General features: G+C 40.1%; 1 protein-coding gene across 8 annotated transcripts in view; it reads right to left on the bottom strand.

Annotated features, from left to right (window-relative positions):
* Window positions 1-19114, bottom strand: part of bsna (bassoon presynaptic cytomatrix protein a) — a 157919-nt gene that overhangs the window by 46264 nt on the left and 92541 nt on the right. For all 8 annotated transcript variants that reach the window (XM_051424055.1, XM_051424056.1, XM_051424061.1 and 5 more), the window contains one exon: window positions 977-1435. In XM_051424055.1, the coding sequence (XP_051280015.1) occupies window positions 977-1435 (459 nt within the window). The remainder of the gene's footprint in view (window positions 1-976; window positions 1436-19114) is intronic.

Genomic DNA, 19114 nt, shown 5'->3' with positions numbered 1-19114 from the left:
TCTTGATGAAAATAGCAACAGAAATATGGATGAGTATGCATCAAGTATGGATGAGATTAACACAGCTATATTATGTGTAAGCAAACTTACAGAAGTAACAACATTTAAATCAAAATTTTTCTTTGATCAAAGGTAAAACACATTAAGTAGAACAAGATGGCAGTTCACACATTATCAAGCTACACAACATTACAACACTAAACAACATTTAGAGGAGTTGTCTATGAGAAAGCCTGTTGAGTCAGAATAGCTTGGGAAAAAGATGCTAGCAAGGAAGGGGAGCAGAACCTTGGAACTCTAAAGGAAGCCATCACATTAGATCCTGCCTTTGACCAGCCACGTGCACAATGCCTGGTCAGATTATTGTTTAGGTTTAACAGCGAGTTACATATATATTGGGGCTGTTCACACAGTAAGTATACATTTGAACACAGGTACAAATGTGTGGGGCAGTCCCAAAGGACCAGATGCTGCACTCACTCCAATATCTGTTTGTGTAATAGTTTGCTTGCTTCACTATGTGCTTTCTCCCTGTCGTGTAGTTTACATATTGTGTGTAATCTGGATCACAGCCATATCGCGGCTGTAAAGACTGTGAGGTATTGTGAGGTGCAACATGGGAAAGATCTACACAGATCTGGTGCTGAACAAGAGCAAGAGTTTCCATTAAGCTCATCAAGCTTGATGGAAAAACTATATGAATGTGAAGCAGGACCACACTGAAACAGCCATGCATACTCACTTAACCTGCATACATATTCTAAAAATAGCCATTTTTGGTACATTGGCCTGTATGTTACTCTATGGTTTCCACAGAATATTCACTGAAAATCGGCCTAATTTTTTGTATTTTTATTTTTTCAATGCATCTCTGCTAGTGCATTATCTATTTGGTTCACTTTTGGTACTTTTCCATAGCTTAACATACAGAGTAGTACACTGGACTAAAGCAATATTACTAAAAAATCCAACTTACATCATAGTGCCTGGACTTCTTAATATCCTTGATCGGTGTGATCTGCTCTCCTTTCTTCTGGGAGGGTTTGGTCTCTTTGGCAGTTTGGTTCTCAGGCTCGGTCTTGGGTTTCTCCTCTGTGGGTTTCGGCTGTTTCTGGGTTTCTGTGGTTGGTACTGGAGCCGTAGCTGGTGTTGTGGTCTTGGTGTCGGTTGGCTGTTTGGCAGCAGTGGGCGCAAACGGTCCGGTACCGACAGTTCCAGCATGTGGTTTCTGCGTCTGGGACTGGACTGGCTTGGGACCCTGCTGAGTGGTGGGTTTGTGGAGGGGGCTTTGCTGACTGGTTGGTGCCTGGTGACGTGGCGAGCCCATTGGCTGGTGCTTGGGGGACGGATGAGGAACAGGAAGCGGAGGATCGTCGAGACCACCTCCTGACATCAGTCGCTGGGTCTGGCAATTGAGACATAACCACTCCTTTTTCTGAAACACAAACAGGACAAAAACAAAGACGGTTAATGATAACCAGCCTGTTTTCCACAATAGTACAGAAATGTTTTGTTTTAATATCATTGCTTTTATATGGTTGATAAAATGTATTTGAAGACGCACTCCTTGATTTAATTATAGCTTTCCAAATTCCTTCTAGCTCATTGTTAATGCTTTTAAGAGGCTGTTTTAAAGTTGCAACACTTTAACACTAACCTGGAGGAAAGGCAATGTAGAAAAATCAGGGCCTGTATACAGTAAAAAAAATCTAATAAAGTGATATTTTGAACGAAATGTTGCTGGCTTGAATTCAAGACAACAGGAAAAAGAAAAAGTCAACAAGAAGGTTATTACTGTTCAACAGCATCACTGGGTAGCTCCCAGGTAAATGTGTGTTTCTGTGTGTGTGTGTGTGTGTGTGTGTGTGTGTGTGTGTGTGTGTGTGTGTGTGACTTAAATGGCATTTAACTCTCCTTCCTCCCTGCTAAAATGATGTGATGTGCTCTCATTCAACTTCTCGGGTTAAATAAGATTGACGGTTAAACGGGATGATTAATATTCTTAACATTAAATGTGTCGATTCCACTTAAACAGCGGACTTCAGAGACAGCTGCACACACACACACGCACACACACACACACACACACACACACATATACTGTATATACTCCGTAAATCTTATTTCCAGACTGAGCTGTCAGAGTTGCAGCAGGCTAAGCTAAGCTGACGTACTTTCTAAAAGGCAGTCTCACTGACAGCTACACCCTACTTTCATCACATCAGCTCCACTTCACACACTGTGAGTCTGACTGATGAAAAATGTAACTGGGATGCACACATATATTGTACATAATCTATCTTTTGCCGTGACTCCAACTTTTTTCCATGTGCTGATGATGAACAGAGTTTCACCTAAGCCTTAAAACAAAAGGAGCTGAAGCAGACGACTGCATGAACATCGATAGCCACCATGACTGAAAAGACTAAGAAAAGAGCTCTGTATTTCAGAAATTTCACAAAATGTAGCAGTCCCGCCCACACTGTTTGATTGACAGGCGATCTCTGGGAAGTGAAAACCACAGGAGTGAGCTCAACAACATAGTGACAGAAAAAGAGAGTTATTGGTTTATTTAAAAACTAGAAAAACTCTCCAGTTATCCATCATTTTATATACGTAATATTGAAATTTACTTATCTCTCCACAGTATCTCGCCAGTATCTGTTCTCCGTCTCTCTCCCTCTCTATCCAGGAGAATAACTAATGTTGTTTTGGGATGAAATGTAATAAATAATTGACAGATACAGCCCTCTACTCATCTCTCATCTCCCACCTCTATTCTTTTAGATTCTCTCATCAAATCCACTCTCTTTCTCTCTCTGCACAAAACTCACCAAACCTCTCCTATCTCTCCTCCTTATTGAGCCTCCTTTATCTATCTCTTTCAGTGAGTCCCTTTGAGACTTTATCTGTTAATAGGTGTCATTCAAAAGACTCCATCCACAGTGACAAATGCTGCTTTGGGTTGATTGGTGCACACTCTAGTACTTATTCCTTATAGACAGTCACGTTAAAGACCATTAAAATCTTTGTAATGATACACAGAATTATTACAGCATTAACAAAAACTAAAGAAAAAGTTCCCTCTTGATTTTTTCTCTTGTGAAACTAGAAAATGTCACCAAGAAATGAATTGTTTAGGAATATTTCTGTATGCATATAAAGCTGTTAACCTTGCTCTGCATCACTCTGTGTTAAGGCCTCATTTCGAGACTGTCCAAATGTTTTAATGACCCATAGATGTTCTGCTTATTTATCGCCAGCAGAGTTTACATCCTGATGTGGTTTTTACATCTAACAACTTAATGTAAATTCTTACACATACAACATACATTTTTCTAGGGGTCTTTGGTCTGCGGTTTATTAATTAAGATTATAAAAGAGCCCTCTATAGTACAGAATGTACTGTAAGATGCTGACCCTTTATGTGTATGCGTGTGTAGCTATCTCCAAAGAAGTAGCACACTTTCATCTGTGTATGTATGAGCACATTTTGTGTGTGTATGTGTGACATCACTCAACCACTTAGCCTACACAGCACAATGAAGCCTCCACTCATCATACATCACACATTGAAGTGAAACAAGTCACAACTATTCCTTTACCTATCAAACAATACTTTGTGTGTGTGTGTGTGTGTGTGTGTGTGTGTGTGTGTGTGTGTGTGTGTGTGTGTGTGCATCCCCTAAAGCAGCACACTGTACAGTAGCTTGTGAGGCTGTTGAATCATTTTTAGACTAAAGTGAACTCATTCCCTCCTTTTGCCAGACCGAGTACATTCAGTCCTACAGATGACGTCATGAGTATGTGTGTGTGTGTGTGTGTGTGTGTGTGTCTGCTCTGTCCCGCAGAGTACCCCATCGCTGCACCACTTAACCTACATAGAGCACAAACAATCTGGTTCTTTCTCCTCCTGTCAATAACGTTCACTAAAATGCTCCATCAGTCCTAATTCTGCAGTCAGACTGTGTTGTCCACTCTCCTTTTAACATTTCTTTTCATGTCGTTTTTATATTTCATAATGGACCCGCATTTTGTTTATCCATTGTGCTCCATATCTCTTCCGTCCACTGGATTTGACTGATGACAAAACTGTGTAAATAACTGACCTCTGTGATCAACCCCCATGTTACCCTCAGCCAAAGAGAGGCTTTACAATTACTCATCAATGGATGAGACATATTTGTCATATCTGTCCCCGAGGGAATCTACATAATCTGTGAGGTGTGAGTCAGGAAAACAAAAAAATATGATTTAATGATCTACCCACTGGCACTAATAATGCCAGGATCTGTTCTCAGCTCAGGTTCATGCTCAGCTGCTAGAGAACTCAGTTGATACAGACATGACAGACACAGATGTCTACACTGATGCAGATGATCAGAAACCTGGATTTCCAACTGTCAGGGGAAATGTGTCGTCTCAGTTTCATCATATCATATTATACATACTGTTCGCAAAATTCTGAGGGGCACATCAATGTCTGTGCCAGATTTGTTGCTGATATATTTCACTCAAAGCCACAAACGCTCTCTGGTGGCACCAGAGGAAAGGTCAGTAGGATTCATCGCCTAGGAAGCATGAACGTCTGTACAAAAATGAGTGCCAATCCATCTGGTAGATGAGATATTTTAATGTATAAGTAAAAGCTGTGAACTGTTGTTGGGGCTAGGGTAAACATTTTAGAAGCTTGTAGGATTTATGTCTGTACAAAATGTCTTGGCAGTCCATCCAATAGTTGCTGAGATATCTCAGTCTGAACCAAAGAAATGGACTGATTGACTGACATTGCCATGTCCTCGAGTCATGCCACTAGTTCTGCTAATAAAATGTGTAAATAAGGTTTTGGTTTGACATGTTTATTGAATTGAATTTTTATCCAATACATATAGATTTATATTGGAAAAATGTTCATATTAATATAATGTTTGTAGTCAAGTCACCCAGTCCCAGTCAACATAAACATCATATCCCAAATATAATCTAATATTAAATATGATTAGACTCATAATGATGGCACTATTGTCACTCACTCCCTCCATTTAAAATACTCAGTAGAATACTTCTCTCTACTTCTCTCTACAGTTCACTTCTAGTCTGAGTCATTCTCATCCTCTTTGAGTTTTGCTTTTCACACATTTGCACCTGCAGTTTCTCTCTCTTCTCTCTCTTCACTACATGATCACTAAACTTCTATCTTTCCCCTTCCTCTCAGCTCTCACCCTCCCTCTCTTCTCTCCTCCCGTCACTCTCCGTCTCCTTTTCTCTCCCTCCAACAGAGCGAGGGCTATTTTTACCCAGAATGCCATTGTTCTGCTCGAGCGCACACTTCCCTAGCACTGGCTGCTGCTTTAGGCTGCACTCTACTGCACCATGCATACACTCGTACTTACACACACACACACACACACACACACACACACACACACACACACAGTCACACGGTTCACATCAATGCAAAATGGAGGAGGCGTGTGTAGCTGAAGGCTAACCACAAGGAGAGAGAGATGACAAGCAGAAGGAGGAAGAGGAGGAGGGAATGGGGAGAAGAGAAGCCCACTGGGTGGAGGAGAGGAGAAATGGGCAAAGTGAGTGACACCACACGTGCACATGAGTGCATGCGCACACACAGTCACTCAGCTCGGCCTCTAACATGCCTCCCTGCTGGGTCTGATGTAACTGGCTTGAAGTGGAAGCAGAGAAGAGAGGAGAAGGACAAAAAAGAGAGGAAGAACCAGGGGAGGTGGACAAGAGACAGGTGCCGCTGCTGATGATGGATTGCACTAAAAATGTTTTTGCCAAATATGTGTTGGTGGAAACGTAACATAGGTCCTGTATTCTTGTACGGCACAGAAGCCAGATTACCGGGAATTCAGATTCAGGCTGCGACAACACTTTGTCAGCGTTAGGAAAAGTTTGTGGTTTTGATTTGATGTATAAAAAGTCCTGTGTCATGTCATTAACTGTCATCTTTTTGGGTGTCAAGGACCCCCAGATACCCTACATATCAGGCCACAGACCTGTATTTGATAGGATGTAGTCTCAGGTCTCCCTGTCTGATAATATTTAACTGTTCCATAACTGTATAGACTTCAGATTGGCAGATTAACAGTGAACAGTGAAGAGTGGGCCCTTGGTCCCTAGGTTTAGAACTACTGGGCTAAACATAAGTATGAAAATAAATAATTCTTTATGGTGCTCATAGAAGGAAAGTTAATAGTGTAAGGAAAAGTTAATACCTCAAAACTAATGTGGTAATAGTTCATTGAGGTAAAGCAACACACAGGACCTTTAGTGTTCAGCCAATATTCCACGTATCACCACAATATGGGAGTTAGCCGAGACTGTGCTACACAAAAAGTGACACAAAGCCATGCATTTTCTGAATCATCATCACCACGACAACCTCACAGTAAATCATATGAAACTTTCCCGCAGCAATACCTCTCAGCCCGAGGTCAAACACTCTGATGAGCCAATCAGGGTGCAGACGGATTATGACTGATGGCTCAATTTGCTCAAAACTCAGCCACAGCATTTGCTGACCTGTGCACTTCCTCTGAAAATATAGCACTGCCAAATACAGGAGAGCACACATGAAAGAATGTGTAATGATAGGGAATACACAGCTTCCTATAACAGCCTGCAATGATGAAACATACAATTGTTCTTTTTTAGAAAGTCTTATTCCTACCAAACACTGAGTGCTTTTATATATACTTTCCTTTGAACAAATCACCATGTTCGACTCTCTTCCATCCTCCCTTTGTTGCGTCCTGGTTTCCTGACATGCTAATTATTTTTTACACCAACAGTTTTGAACCCAAACAACACTGCGTGAGTTTTGTGGCGAGTTTCACAGCTCGGTTAGCAGGTTGCATCAGTTCTGTCATCATACGTGAGGGGACTCACTTATATATGACAACAAAGAGCAGATTTTATAGGAGCCCTCCCACATGAACTATTTTTCCTCACCCTATTTTCAGAACTACTGACTTGTTCACTGTCTCCATCTTAATTCCTGCCTCTTGAGCTCGGTCTCCTCTTTACAGTTTTGTTTCCTCTCTCTAATTTTGTCCATTAGGTTACAGTTTGTTTTTTTGACTGCTTTCTCTTTCTACTCTCTTCTTATATTTCTCTCTGACTCATCCTCCTCTCCTCTTTCGCTTTGTGCTGGCCAATCATCAATGTTTTGTGTCTGGGAAATACTGAACACAAGATGGATGTAAGAAGAACAGAGGTGAGGTGAGAGAATCTGTAACAGAAATTATTACCCAGGTAGCAGTGGCACTGTACTTAAATACTTTTGAGAGCCTTGTACTTTAATTACGTATTTTAATTTTATGCTACTTTATATTTGTACTAATATTATACTTTTTATTTGACAACTATAGTTATTACTTATTTTTCAGATGAAGATTTTACAGTAAAAACCTATAATAAGCTTATAAATAAAATGTACAGTTAAACATCAAACCAGTGGCTCCCAACATTTTTTGCTTGTGGCAATACAATACAAATTTGTGTAGTAGAACTTTTCTTTTCTGTAGAACATTTTTTCTTGTTTCCTCCCCCATCAATTATCCACTGGACTGAATTACAATTCATAGAGTAATTAAAATGTCTAAAAATATATCTTCACAGGGGCCATTTTTTCTTCAGAGCAAGTAATTTGGCTTTTTCTGGAAAATAAAATATTTTTCTGATAATATGTTTTCAATATAGAGGTTTACAATTATTGTAATTGATTATTTCTATATTGCCGTATTAGTACTTCCACTTCCACCCCGTGACTAGGTAAACACATGTCCCTCCTTGTTTAATGTATTGTGTTTGTAGTAGACTATAGTACATATACTGTAAATGACTGATACAATGTATACAGTGTATAATGTAATCCGACAGTGGTCGCAAAACACACAAAAAGAAGAACAGTCGTATCAGTCAGCTTGTGTTTCGTTTGTCTGTTCTAGGCTACTGAAACCTTGTGGTTCAACAAGTCGGACAAACGGATACAAACGGCTCATTCTATGGTAGCAAAAACACAATGACTCCTATATTCATACACCAATATACACCAATGAACTGCCAATATAGCCTCCTAAATGTTACACACTGGACCTTTAATAAGTCAGATATCTTTAATCAGATTTTCTGTCATACCAGTCAGGGAAAATAATCTAAAGTGAACCAAACTGAAATAAGAAGTAAGAAATCATGAAGGAGAAAGTTGAAAATAAAATTATTTCTGAGATCAGAAAATCTTGTCAAACAAAATCCTCAAAACTAAACAATTTTGTTTAATAATTGAATTATTAAATTGGACATGCATTGCATTTAACTATGTAATTTAGCTTTGGAAATGATACGGTACCCTAATATGATTTGATTTGATTTGATTTGATTTGATTTGATTTGATCTGATCTGATCTGAGAGAGGGTGAGTGAGCAATTTTAACTGCATTTACTAGATGAAATCTTGGCCTGTGAACATAAACATATACAGCAATATATGAAAACACAATGCCACACATGAGAAGGGTAAGAAGGTAAGAAGGTAGTGATGTGTGGAAAGAAAACAGACAAAATCTGTTCACACACACACACACACACACACACACACACACACACACACACACACACAAGCACTGTTAGAAGGAAGAGAGGCAGGGACAGAGAGAATATGAGAAGGAGAAGGAAATAAAATGAAGGAGAGGACGCAATAAAAGCAGGAGAGAGAATATTAGAGAAAGGAGAAGAATTTAGAGGAGAGCAACAACAGTAGGAGAGGAAGGGGGAGGGGAGAATAAAGAAGAGAAAGGATGAGAAGGAGGGGATGAATTAAAGGTGGAGGTGGAGATGAACGAAATAGAGAAATAAATTAGAGAAAGGGAGGAAGTAAAGAGAGGGAGGAGGAAAGACGCTAGGGGAGGAGAGATAGGAGGGGATGAATTATAGGAGTGGAAAACCAGTGAAGGAGAGAATAAGCAAGAAATAAATTAGAGGTGGAGAGGAAGAAAGGTTTAAGAGAGAAACAAGTGGAAGAAAAAAGGGGGGATAAATTACAGGAGAAGAAAAAAGGAGCAGACAGAAGACAGAGTATGTAAGGAGAGGAGAGAGGAGAAGAGGAGAAGAGGAGAAGAGGCTTATACAACCCAAACAGGTTTCGATATTTTAAAAATCTCCTCTTCTCATTGATCGTCACAGTGGAGCCTCTTTAATTATGTAACCTTGTTGTGAGAGGCAGTCGTGGGCACCAGGCTGTATACAGTATGTGTGTGTGTTTGTGTTAATGTTTACACATTATGTTTTATTGCCCACATTACACCGTCACCTCTTTCACTTCCTACCTATTTTCTGTCTCCGGCCGGCCGACCAGCCATTCTTCACAGAGAGGCGATATAAAACCCAGATGAGGCTGATCTGCCCACCTATTTCCTCTGCTGGAGCTATGTGTAGGAGGAGCGCATCAGCATATGTTGTGAATTTAAAACTGCCGTGATGATGAATTTTGACGTAGCTGAAAACTATTTCTGTGAGCTTTTTAATCTGATTTCAGTTTAACCCTTCAAAGGAGCACTTTCAAATGCTACCGTACGCCTTAAAGGTCCAGTGTGTAGGATTCAGTGGCATCTAGCGGAGAAGCTGCAGATTGTAACCAACTGAATACAGCTTGTACTTCTAAGTGTGTAGGAGAAACAACGGTGGCTGCAATTTCATCTGTGTGTGTTCAGGAGAAAGACTGATTTAAGAATTGCTTAGCATAGCAAAGCAGACACAAGCAGGGAAACAGAGAACCTATGTAGTTTCATCAAAGATGTTGTCCAACAACTTAAAAGCTGTCTTAGTTGTTAAACGTATCTTGTGTACTACATGAAATGAAAAAGGATATTCTGCTTGCAGTTAGTTTACACATTGAAGCTATTTACTAACCAAATTCACGTATTCACTAAAGATCGTCTCCTACTTTTGGCTCTTGAGCTGCTCCACTGCAGTGGATAGAGGTTAAGTGCTATGTTCAGTGCTATTCTGAAGGAGGGTTTTCCTGCCTGGATTCACCCAGACAGATATCAGGGATTTGAACCGACAACCTGACTGTGACAAGCCGGCTTAGAGGCAGAAGCCTTTGTGGTTGAGAGACGTAAACAGACCAAAGGCGTGCCATGGTTGTTTAAGAGTATGACCCACAAATCTGTCATAAGAGCTAATTTTAACAACTCATTGGGACTTACTGCCTGACACATACAGATGCAAATGGACACGCATGCACATCAATTTACACGTCTGACGCACAGTGAGAAGCAGAACAATCTTTGCAGTCCAAGTGTGTGTATTCCTGCAAGAGTTTGTGCACGCATTTGTGTGTGTTATGTTTGTGTGAGCGTATGGACTGCAGGGATCAGAGGATTTTGACTCCTGCAGTAATAGGATGGCAGCTAGCCAGCAGCAAAACAGGGCAGAGCTACAGTGGGCCTGTCTATCTCAGCACAGGGTCAACAGGGAACATGAAGACAAACAAGTCAACTAACTTCTACAACTGCTTTATCATACATATGGTTACTGGTCACTGAAACAAACTCATCATTGTTATTTTCTGTATAAGCAACAAACCAAATTACAATGTGTAATGTGAATGGGGTTGCTGAGAGTTACCAACTGCTTTGCATGTACCGTTTTTTAGCCTCTTTTAGCTCATTCTTTTGGTTTTACAGCACATTTACAAAGTTCAGTGCATGCTACCTACCCAGCACAATGGCAAAGTTAACGTCCCAGCTGGCACATTTAGCAGCTGAAGAACCAGGGAGGAGTTGATTTAGACGAAGAACTAAAAGGAGAATGAGTGCTGGACTTCATCCGGTGGATAGAACCTGAGACTGTTAATGTTGCTCTGTGTCTGATGGTGGTGGAAGTGGGCAGCTGTTTGCTAGACAAGTACCAACTTCTTGCAGAAATATGCTTGGTGTGAAGCTACATCATAAAATATACATTAAGTTTGCCGAGTTTGTGTAGGAGGACCGCATTAGCATATGTTCTCTCACTGTCAGAGTTACTTTATTTTGCTGCTATTTTGCTTTGAAAATTGTACTTACACTAAGTTTGGCAACGTGTTCTTGCCAAAAATTTCAAAAGTTGCACTTACGTCCTATTTTTCCTGTTTTTATCTGCAGAGCTGGAAAAGAAATTACCTCTTTGGGAACACAAGAGTTTACAAAGTGGAAGTTCTTTCCTCACTGTGTACCCAGATTTGAACCTCATCCTCAGTGGTGGTGGGGTGGTGGGGGCTGCTGGGTATTATTAGGATTTAATTGATCTGGCCTTGGTTTTAGTATGAGAGAGACTGCAGCCTTTGAAGTGCTGAAGTGTGTACTTTGAAGTGCAGGAGACAGTCCTCACTTGGACAGGAGCATTATGGGTAGGGGAGATTGCTGGCTCATCCCGTAGGGCGAAGAAAAAGACATGATCAGACAGATGCTAGAAAGGAAGTTAGAGGAACAAATCTTGAGGAAAGTTTAGCCGAGAGCTCTAAGCTCTCAGGGAGAGGAGAGGAGAGGAGAGGAGAGGGAAAGTCTTCCAGTGTGAGATGACTGAGTGAGATGGATTGGGAGGGCTAAGGAGGCTGAGAAATGGAAAATAAGTATGGGTGGGGGTGGACATGATAAAGGATGGAGTGTTGCAGGGATAGAAAAACATGGAAAACAGAGAGAGAGTGATTGGTAAATTAGAGGGTGTTGAGGGTGAAATGAGAGGGAAAGGGAACAAAGAACCTCTCTCAGCTCTGATTTCCTCCTGTTTTTTCCCAGCAAACTATAAATTAGTCAATACGGGCACAATACAAACTATAGTGGAAATCCAGCAGAGATTAGGAACAGGTCACTTCTTTTGATGAGCGCACACACACACACACACACACACACACACACACACACACACACACACACACACACAGATTTATTTTCATTTTCAAACATCTTTCTCCACATATGCAATTGTACTCCCCAAGACCTACAAACAGACTTTGATGTGTAAAAACCTTGGCACTTCCCCTTAAACCAAAAGGATTACACCTTAACAGAACCCTAAAGAATAGACCCAAAACGTAACGGAGAAGGTCTTTCTAATTTGACTGTACACAGAGTTAGCCTCAACTAGACCAGCCCCTGTTTTAAGAAACGGGGAGTGAGAGCGATAAAAAAAGGATAAAAAATAGGACGGCCTGTGCAAACACTGGACAGTCAATAACATTTTAAGCACTAGAATGAAAGTTTATAAGAGAGATGTCAAAATCACAACCCTGTATCTTTCTAAAATTTTCTAAAATCTTTTTTTCCCCCCAGAACCGTTTAGTTTCCTTTTCTATTATATGAGGTTTTGTGCCAGTTTCAGTAGCTGTCAAACTGCATGTCACTGTCCATCGAATGCTCGCAGGAAGGGAAAGAAGAGATTGGAGGTAGCACAAGGAGGGCATAGGGACATAAAATGGGTTTGAAAGAGAGAAAAAGTGAGGAGAGTATGAGGATGTATGAGGAGGTTGGTAAAATGGAGGAAGACAGAGCAGAGAAGGAGAGGAGGAGGGAGAAGAGAATAAGGGGAAAAAGAAGAAATCAGAGTTAACAGAGATGCAGGCAAAATGTCAGAGTAAAAGAGGGAGGCAGAGGGAGAGGATAAGGATATTAGCGAATTAGAAAGAGAGATGAGAGGAGGATGAGGGGAGAGAAGAAAAGAGAGGAGAGGAGGAGGAGAGAAAAGAGAGGCGGATTCCAAAAATGTACAGTGAATTAGTTCTGCCTCATGAAACTGGCAGTTCTGGCTGAGAAATGCTTTGGGGGCAGGATTTTTGTGTGTGTGTGTGCATCCCTGTTTCCACGTTAGTGTACTTGCATGAAGTGTGTGCTGGTGTGTTTGTATAATTTTTGTGTATGTCGTGTGTTCTTCCAATCTTCGCTCCTTTTGTGTGTGCATGTGTCTTTGTGTGCAAAGAGCATCACTGCCTCCCCAGAACAGAGCTGATGCCGTGTTGACATTTAGACGAAAACACAAGCTTCGTCTTTTAAAAGAGCAACTCTGAGAGTGAAGCTCACAGAGAGCTGACAGGGTCAGATATGACTGCTCCTGCTGCTGAGTACAAAACCGAAAAAACCCCAACATAAACTGTACCTGTCACGTCATAACACGTCATTTAATCATAAACTAGTCCTTAAAGCGACTCGAGCAAGATTTTTAATGGAAAAACAGCTGTTGGCTCCAATCTGAAACTGGGGCTAAATTCTGGTGGCGATTAACTGAAATGTAATTATATAATTACGTTTCTCTGTAGTGAGTTATTGGTTTAACCAGAAACGCTAAGAAGAAAATCTAAAGAGAAAAATGTGTGGTTTACCTGCTAATATAGGTCTACAACCTTTTCACAAACATAATTTGAAGGATTTTCATATGCTCACAATATTGACCGTTGACTCAATCATGAAAACAAAATAAAAACAAAAAAGAATGTACACAAACTCTATTTACTATAATTCATTAGTTTTTATTGTCTTTATTATCATTATTATAATTCTAATTATTATTGTATTACTTTATTGTATGTATATATTATATTGATATATAATATGTATTGGCTTTTATTATTATATCCCATCTTAAACTGCCGTTTAATAGTTAATAACATAAATAATAAATAAAGGCAGTACAAAAATGGTTTCATTATTACATTTGAGAGTGGAAAATAAAAATGTACTTGAGTTTAATGTGTCCTCACATGACTAAAAGGTTGACTCTTTTGCAGAGATCCACCTGGTTCCCAGCTGTTTATATGAACACACACGCAGACGGGAACAGTGTGTAAAGGTCAGTGTCGTCTGTCCTTCACTGTCGATCTCACCTCCTCTGTGTGTGTGTGTGTGTGTGTGTGTGTGTGTGTGTGTGTGTGTGTGTGTGTGTGTGTGCGCGCGTGTGTGTTTTGACCCTGACTTACAGTGTGCTGAGTCAGCCTCTAAAATCACACACACTTTTTTTGTTTGCGCACAAACAATATCTGGGTCAGTCTGCACTCTACCATTGATAGGATTCAGTGGGTTGCTCAAGGACACTTCAACAGCTTCAGCTCCATAAGAGAAGGCCTAATAGCTGTTAGCACAGACAAGACACATGGTGCTCAGAAACTGGCCCCATCAAACTGGAAGAAAAATAAATGAAAAAGGTAAAGTGAGTGACCTCAGTCAAGTGTCATGCTGCTTTAAAGCCCTTGAGTCCACATAAGAGACCACAACCTCGGTCTGATGGTGACTGTACACAGCAGGCATCCATCGTGTGTATCCTTGTGCAGCTGCAGGGCGATGTTAGTACAGCATCTGACATCAACTCCCCTGACATTACTAATAATACACCGCAGAACGCATTCCAACACCTGCAAACACACAATCCCGCACACAGTATACACGCACATGCACAGAGATGCGCTCACAAAGCAGAGACCTTTACCTTCCCATCCAATCAGATCTCTCTGTAGGAGCGTGCTCACACTGTGCCGTGGAATTATCCACCTGCTCTGAGAGACAGGGGCTCCAGATTAATCACACTGCTGCAGCTGTTTGTCTATTTTTTGTCCCTTTTATTTTCTTTTTACCATCAATGTCTCTTGAATTGTTTTTTTGGCTGTCTATTCTCTTTCTATCACTCCCTTTACTCTCTTTCTCTTTCCTGCACCAGCGTATTTTATTCTTCAAATGTCTCTTTACCCATTTGTCAGAATATATTTTTCCATGTAACCATTCTTATATTCAAAATAAACATAAAAAAACATGCACACATGACATAAAAATGTGTATATGTATATATATGTATAATGTTGATTAGGTGTCAGTGTTGATGCTTTGCCTCCATCATTAGTTACATACATACATATAAAATGAAAATGAGTTCAATTTAGCTTTTTTTGACACACTAGGAACAAACCCTGGCTTTAGTTGTGTTGTGTGTTAATGTATGCACATTTTACATATGTAAATGTAAGAGGGAGAGAATGAGAAAGAAAGAAAGAAGGCAGCAAAAGAGATTTTAAGTAGAAGAGCTTTATAAACGCAAACTGTTTCAAATACTAATGCTAATAATATTTAATGCTGTTTATTTTATTAAAAAGTATCTTCTCCTCCTGCACATTGGTCTGTTAGTCCATGTGTGTGAGCGTGTATAAAGTGCCCTGTTGTTGGAGGATCTGTAGTTGCTGCAGGGACAACACGATCGCTACATGGTGATTATTTGTCATCACTGGGCAGTGATGACACGCTGCCTGTCTGTCGCTGCAGCTCAGATGGGCATTGATTAGGTGTCAGTGTCAATGCTCTGCCTCCATCATTTGTTCATTTTACACGAAGCAGGACAGAGAAACCAGAAACTACTGTCCCTCTGCTGCGAGGGCAACCAAACGTGAAGACAGAAATAAAAGACAGAGTGAAAGGCAGAGACATTCATTTTGAAATATCTCATAATATAATTCCAGTTTATTACAACTTTGGTCTTATTTTCACCATCAACCAGATAATCTGACTGTAAACAAGCTGTTAGTTTAGATTACCTGAATTTAGAAGGTTTACAAAAGGATTTTATTGGCAAGGTATTTGGATATTGTGAAGGTGGGTTTATGTAACACTTGGTCTATTTGTATTTCGCTTTGATCTAAAGAACTGAAGTGAAGAGGAAGCGGCTGTTCGCAGATCAATAACCAATAACCATTCATTCACACACATGGCTAGCAAGAACCCTGACAGTACAATCAATAGGAAGAAAATGGGAAGGGACACATGGGAGCAGCATCCACTGATCTGAAATTACACACTGAGGAGAAGCAAACATGTAGAGTGTCTTTCCCTGGTTTCATACAGATAGTTGCATACGTTATCCATAAATCGAAAGAGTTTGGTCCAGGATGTGTTAGAGCAAATACTGAAAATAAGTGAAACTTGCATTGGCTTTGCTGCATAAACTAACTGCTTGTTGAATCCATCCTAAATCTCACGCTGCTTCAATTTTGGCAGTATTATTTGCACAACAAGAGGTCATTAGTTTCTATGTTACTGTAACACTTGTATCTGTTTTGTACCCTTTCTTTGTACATTCCCTCTGTTAACTGACTATAAACGCTATAAAAGAAGAGCCAACGGTAGAAAGATTTATAACTTTCCTAGAGTTTGCTGAGGACAAAGACATGCAGAAATCCTTCAGAGGCTTAATGTGAAAATGATACAAAATTGGACAGACATTGTTCATTATGTAAACATTAAGTGGTCACAAGATTCAGCTGAGCCAGCACAGGGAAGTCACCCTGAAGTCCCTGCAGCCTGTTTTCATGTAGTACATAATGATTCATGAGTGACAGCACAGCTGTAAAATGCAGTGAGGAGTCAAAGGTGGGATGAAGTAAACAAAGAAGTGTGGATGATAGCAGAGGGGGAGGGGTGGAGGAATAGATGGAAAGAGGGAGGGAAAGGAGTGGTGTTCTGGTTGGATGATTTTTAAGAAAATTAAAAAGTGGAGTAAGAGGAGGGTGTTTGGATTTAGGCTTCAGTACTAGTATTTGTTCATGTTTTGAAAGGCAGGAATACTGAGGGACAAAACGGAACTGAATGGAGGGAAAGTCAAGAAAGATGGAAGGCGAACAGCTCTTATGTAATCATGTAGGCTACATTCATGTCAGCAAAACCGCAAACACAACCTGCACTTATATAGATTTAAAAAACGGACTACTCCATTTACAGGCACGCACGTCTGTGTTTCCTTGTGAGGACCTTCATTGTCATACCACATAACCCTCACAACTGCACGTCTAACCCCAAGCTGTCTAAACATAACCTGAACCCCAGCCTTAAAGGAATAGTAGTAGTGAGGACTTTTTTTTACATCTTTAATAAGCTGTTTAAGGGTTACAGGAATCTTTGAGACATAGGCTTATTCGCTTTCTTCTCAACAGTTAGATGAGAAGATCAATACCACTCAATACACAGAAGGTCGGGATGATTGGCTTGGCTTAGTAAATAACTGGAAACAGCTAGTTGGAGTCTCCACTGGTTCCAAGAAATCACTGGCCAGGCCAAGAAACAGTTCCAGCATGAAGCTCAAAGTAAAAAACTAGTTTTCACACTTCAGTTTGATAGATATGTATCAATCTTTTCAGCTAAAAACGCAAAGCCAGTGTTTGGTTTGTCTGTTCTGGGCTATTGTAGAAACATGGCGGCCTCCATGGAAGGCGACCCGCGGCGTGTATTAGGTAACAAAAACAAAAAAAATTCCTATATTCTAGTGATTATACATTAATAAAAACACATACCTATGAATATTATATTCCATTTCTGCCAATAGATCCTTCTAAATGTTACACACTGGACCTTTAAGCATTCCCTTAAAGATGTAGAAAACGGCCTCTGCTCACTTTAAAAAAATGTCCAGATAGAAGTAAAAGGATACACACACACACAAATACACACAAAAAATCTGATGTTGGCAGTCCATTCAATTCCCTCAACTGAATCAGTCAATCAGCAGAATAGAATTTGTTCCATACCTGTCAAGGATAGAATAGATCATTAGAGACAAATCTGCAAAGCAGCTATTGGCAGATCACAAGCCCTATGTTTTACTGTTATTGACGACATACAGTCGCATGCCACCACAGTACACATACACACACACTGCACTACACTACACTGTTATTTCTCTGCGTCCCTTGGGACAACTTAGTGTTAAAGCCACCTTCAACCCTACAGGAAATTTACTGCCTTTCAACACTACAGCACACATGCACAAACACACACACATGCACTCCAGTACAGGAAAGTTTATTGATTAGTACCCAAGAAAGCCCATTGGTCAGTTACATGGCAGAATCTACTGTCATTGGATTCAGAGAAGCCTGGACTGTAATTTGAAGCGCCAAAGTGCTCCAGGGGGTGTTTTCTAATTGTTTTATGCTTTTGTGCACAGGAGTAAGTGTGCATGTGTGTGAGTGTTTATGTGCGTGTGTGTTTGTGTTTGCTGAGGAGGAAAGATCTATTTACCCTCCTCTCCCAAGGGAGTCACAGAGATAGTACACCTGCTCTTCTCTCTCCCTCGCGTTCTGTTTGCCATAAAACTCTCTCTGCCTTTCTGCTTCATTTTCATACTCCTGCCTTATCACAACTCTAGAATTTTAATTTTAATTAATTGGTGCACATGCATTTATTGTAGGGGTGTGCAACTCTCCCATCTAAGACGACGATCTGATACGCATCTAGATACATGGGATACGATACGATTCAGGGACGATGCATTTTAATATGGAACAGTTCGGTTCAACTCGATACGATACGAGGCAATCTGATACAGTTCTTAACATTTGTTTAATGTAGACATTTATTTTGGGGCGACAGAGCCTTCTCTGTAGCTGCCCCCTCCCTCTGGAACTCTCTCCCCAAACACATCCGTGACTGCACCGACTTTCCAACATTCAAATCTCGGACAAAAAACTCACCTTTTTAAAATTGCTTTTAATGTTTAGCTTAGTCTGATGTGTTTTTAGTGTTTTACTATTTGACATCGTTTTGCTGCTTTTATGCTTTTATATAAAGTGTCTTTGAGTATTTAGAAAAGCGCTTATAAATAAAATGTATTATTGTATTATTATTATTATTATTATTTTCCATCTTAATATAATATTGTAAATTGTGTTGGCCTTGTTTGTTTATGTACCGACCGAGTGTGAACAAGCCACGCTACATTAACACTACTCTCGTTGCTCTTGACCCTCATGTTGACCTTTTACGTTTCATGAGAGTGTAGATGTTGTTAGCAGCAAAGCTTCATTCAGCTGATATACAACTTCAGAATCAGACTGGTTCATAGTATATTTAGATAATTGCAGGGGTCCGCGTAGCGATGTAATTGTATCTATAATGTTAAAAATGATGTCTGACTCGTATTGGTCAATCTTTACACTCCTAATATATTGCATTCATTTCATTATATGTAAATGTAAACAAAGGGAAAATACACAAAAGCACTTATATTTCACCCCCCTTAAATTATATAGTAATGTACTGAGTTACTATGGCAGAGAAAAGAATTATGAAATCATTCCATCCATGTA

This window comes from Dicentrarchus labrax, unplaced genomic scaffold (assembly GCF_905237075.1).
Source record: "Dicentrarchus labrax unplaced genomic scaffold, dlabrax2021, whole genome shotgun sequence".
Lineage (NCBI taxonomy): Eukaryota > Metazoa > Chordata > Actinopteri > Moronidae > Dicentrarchus > Dicentrarchus labrax.
Note: the sequence above shows the minus strand (reverse complement) of the source record. Positions and strands in the feature narration are given on the sequence as shown.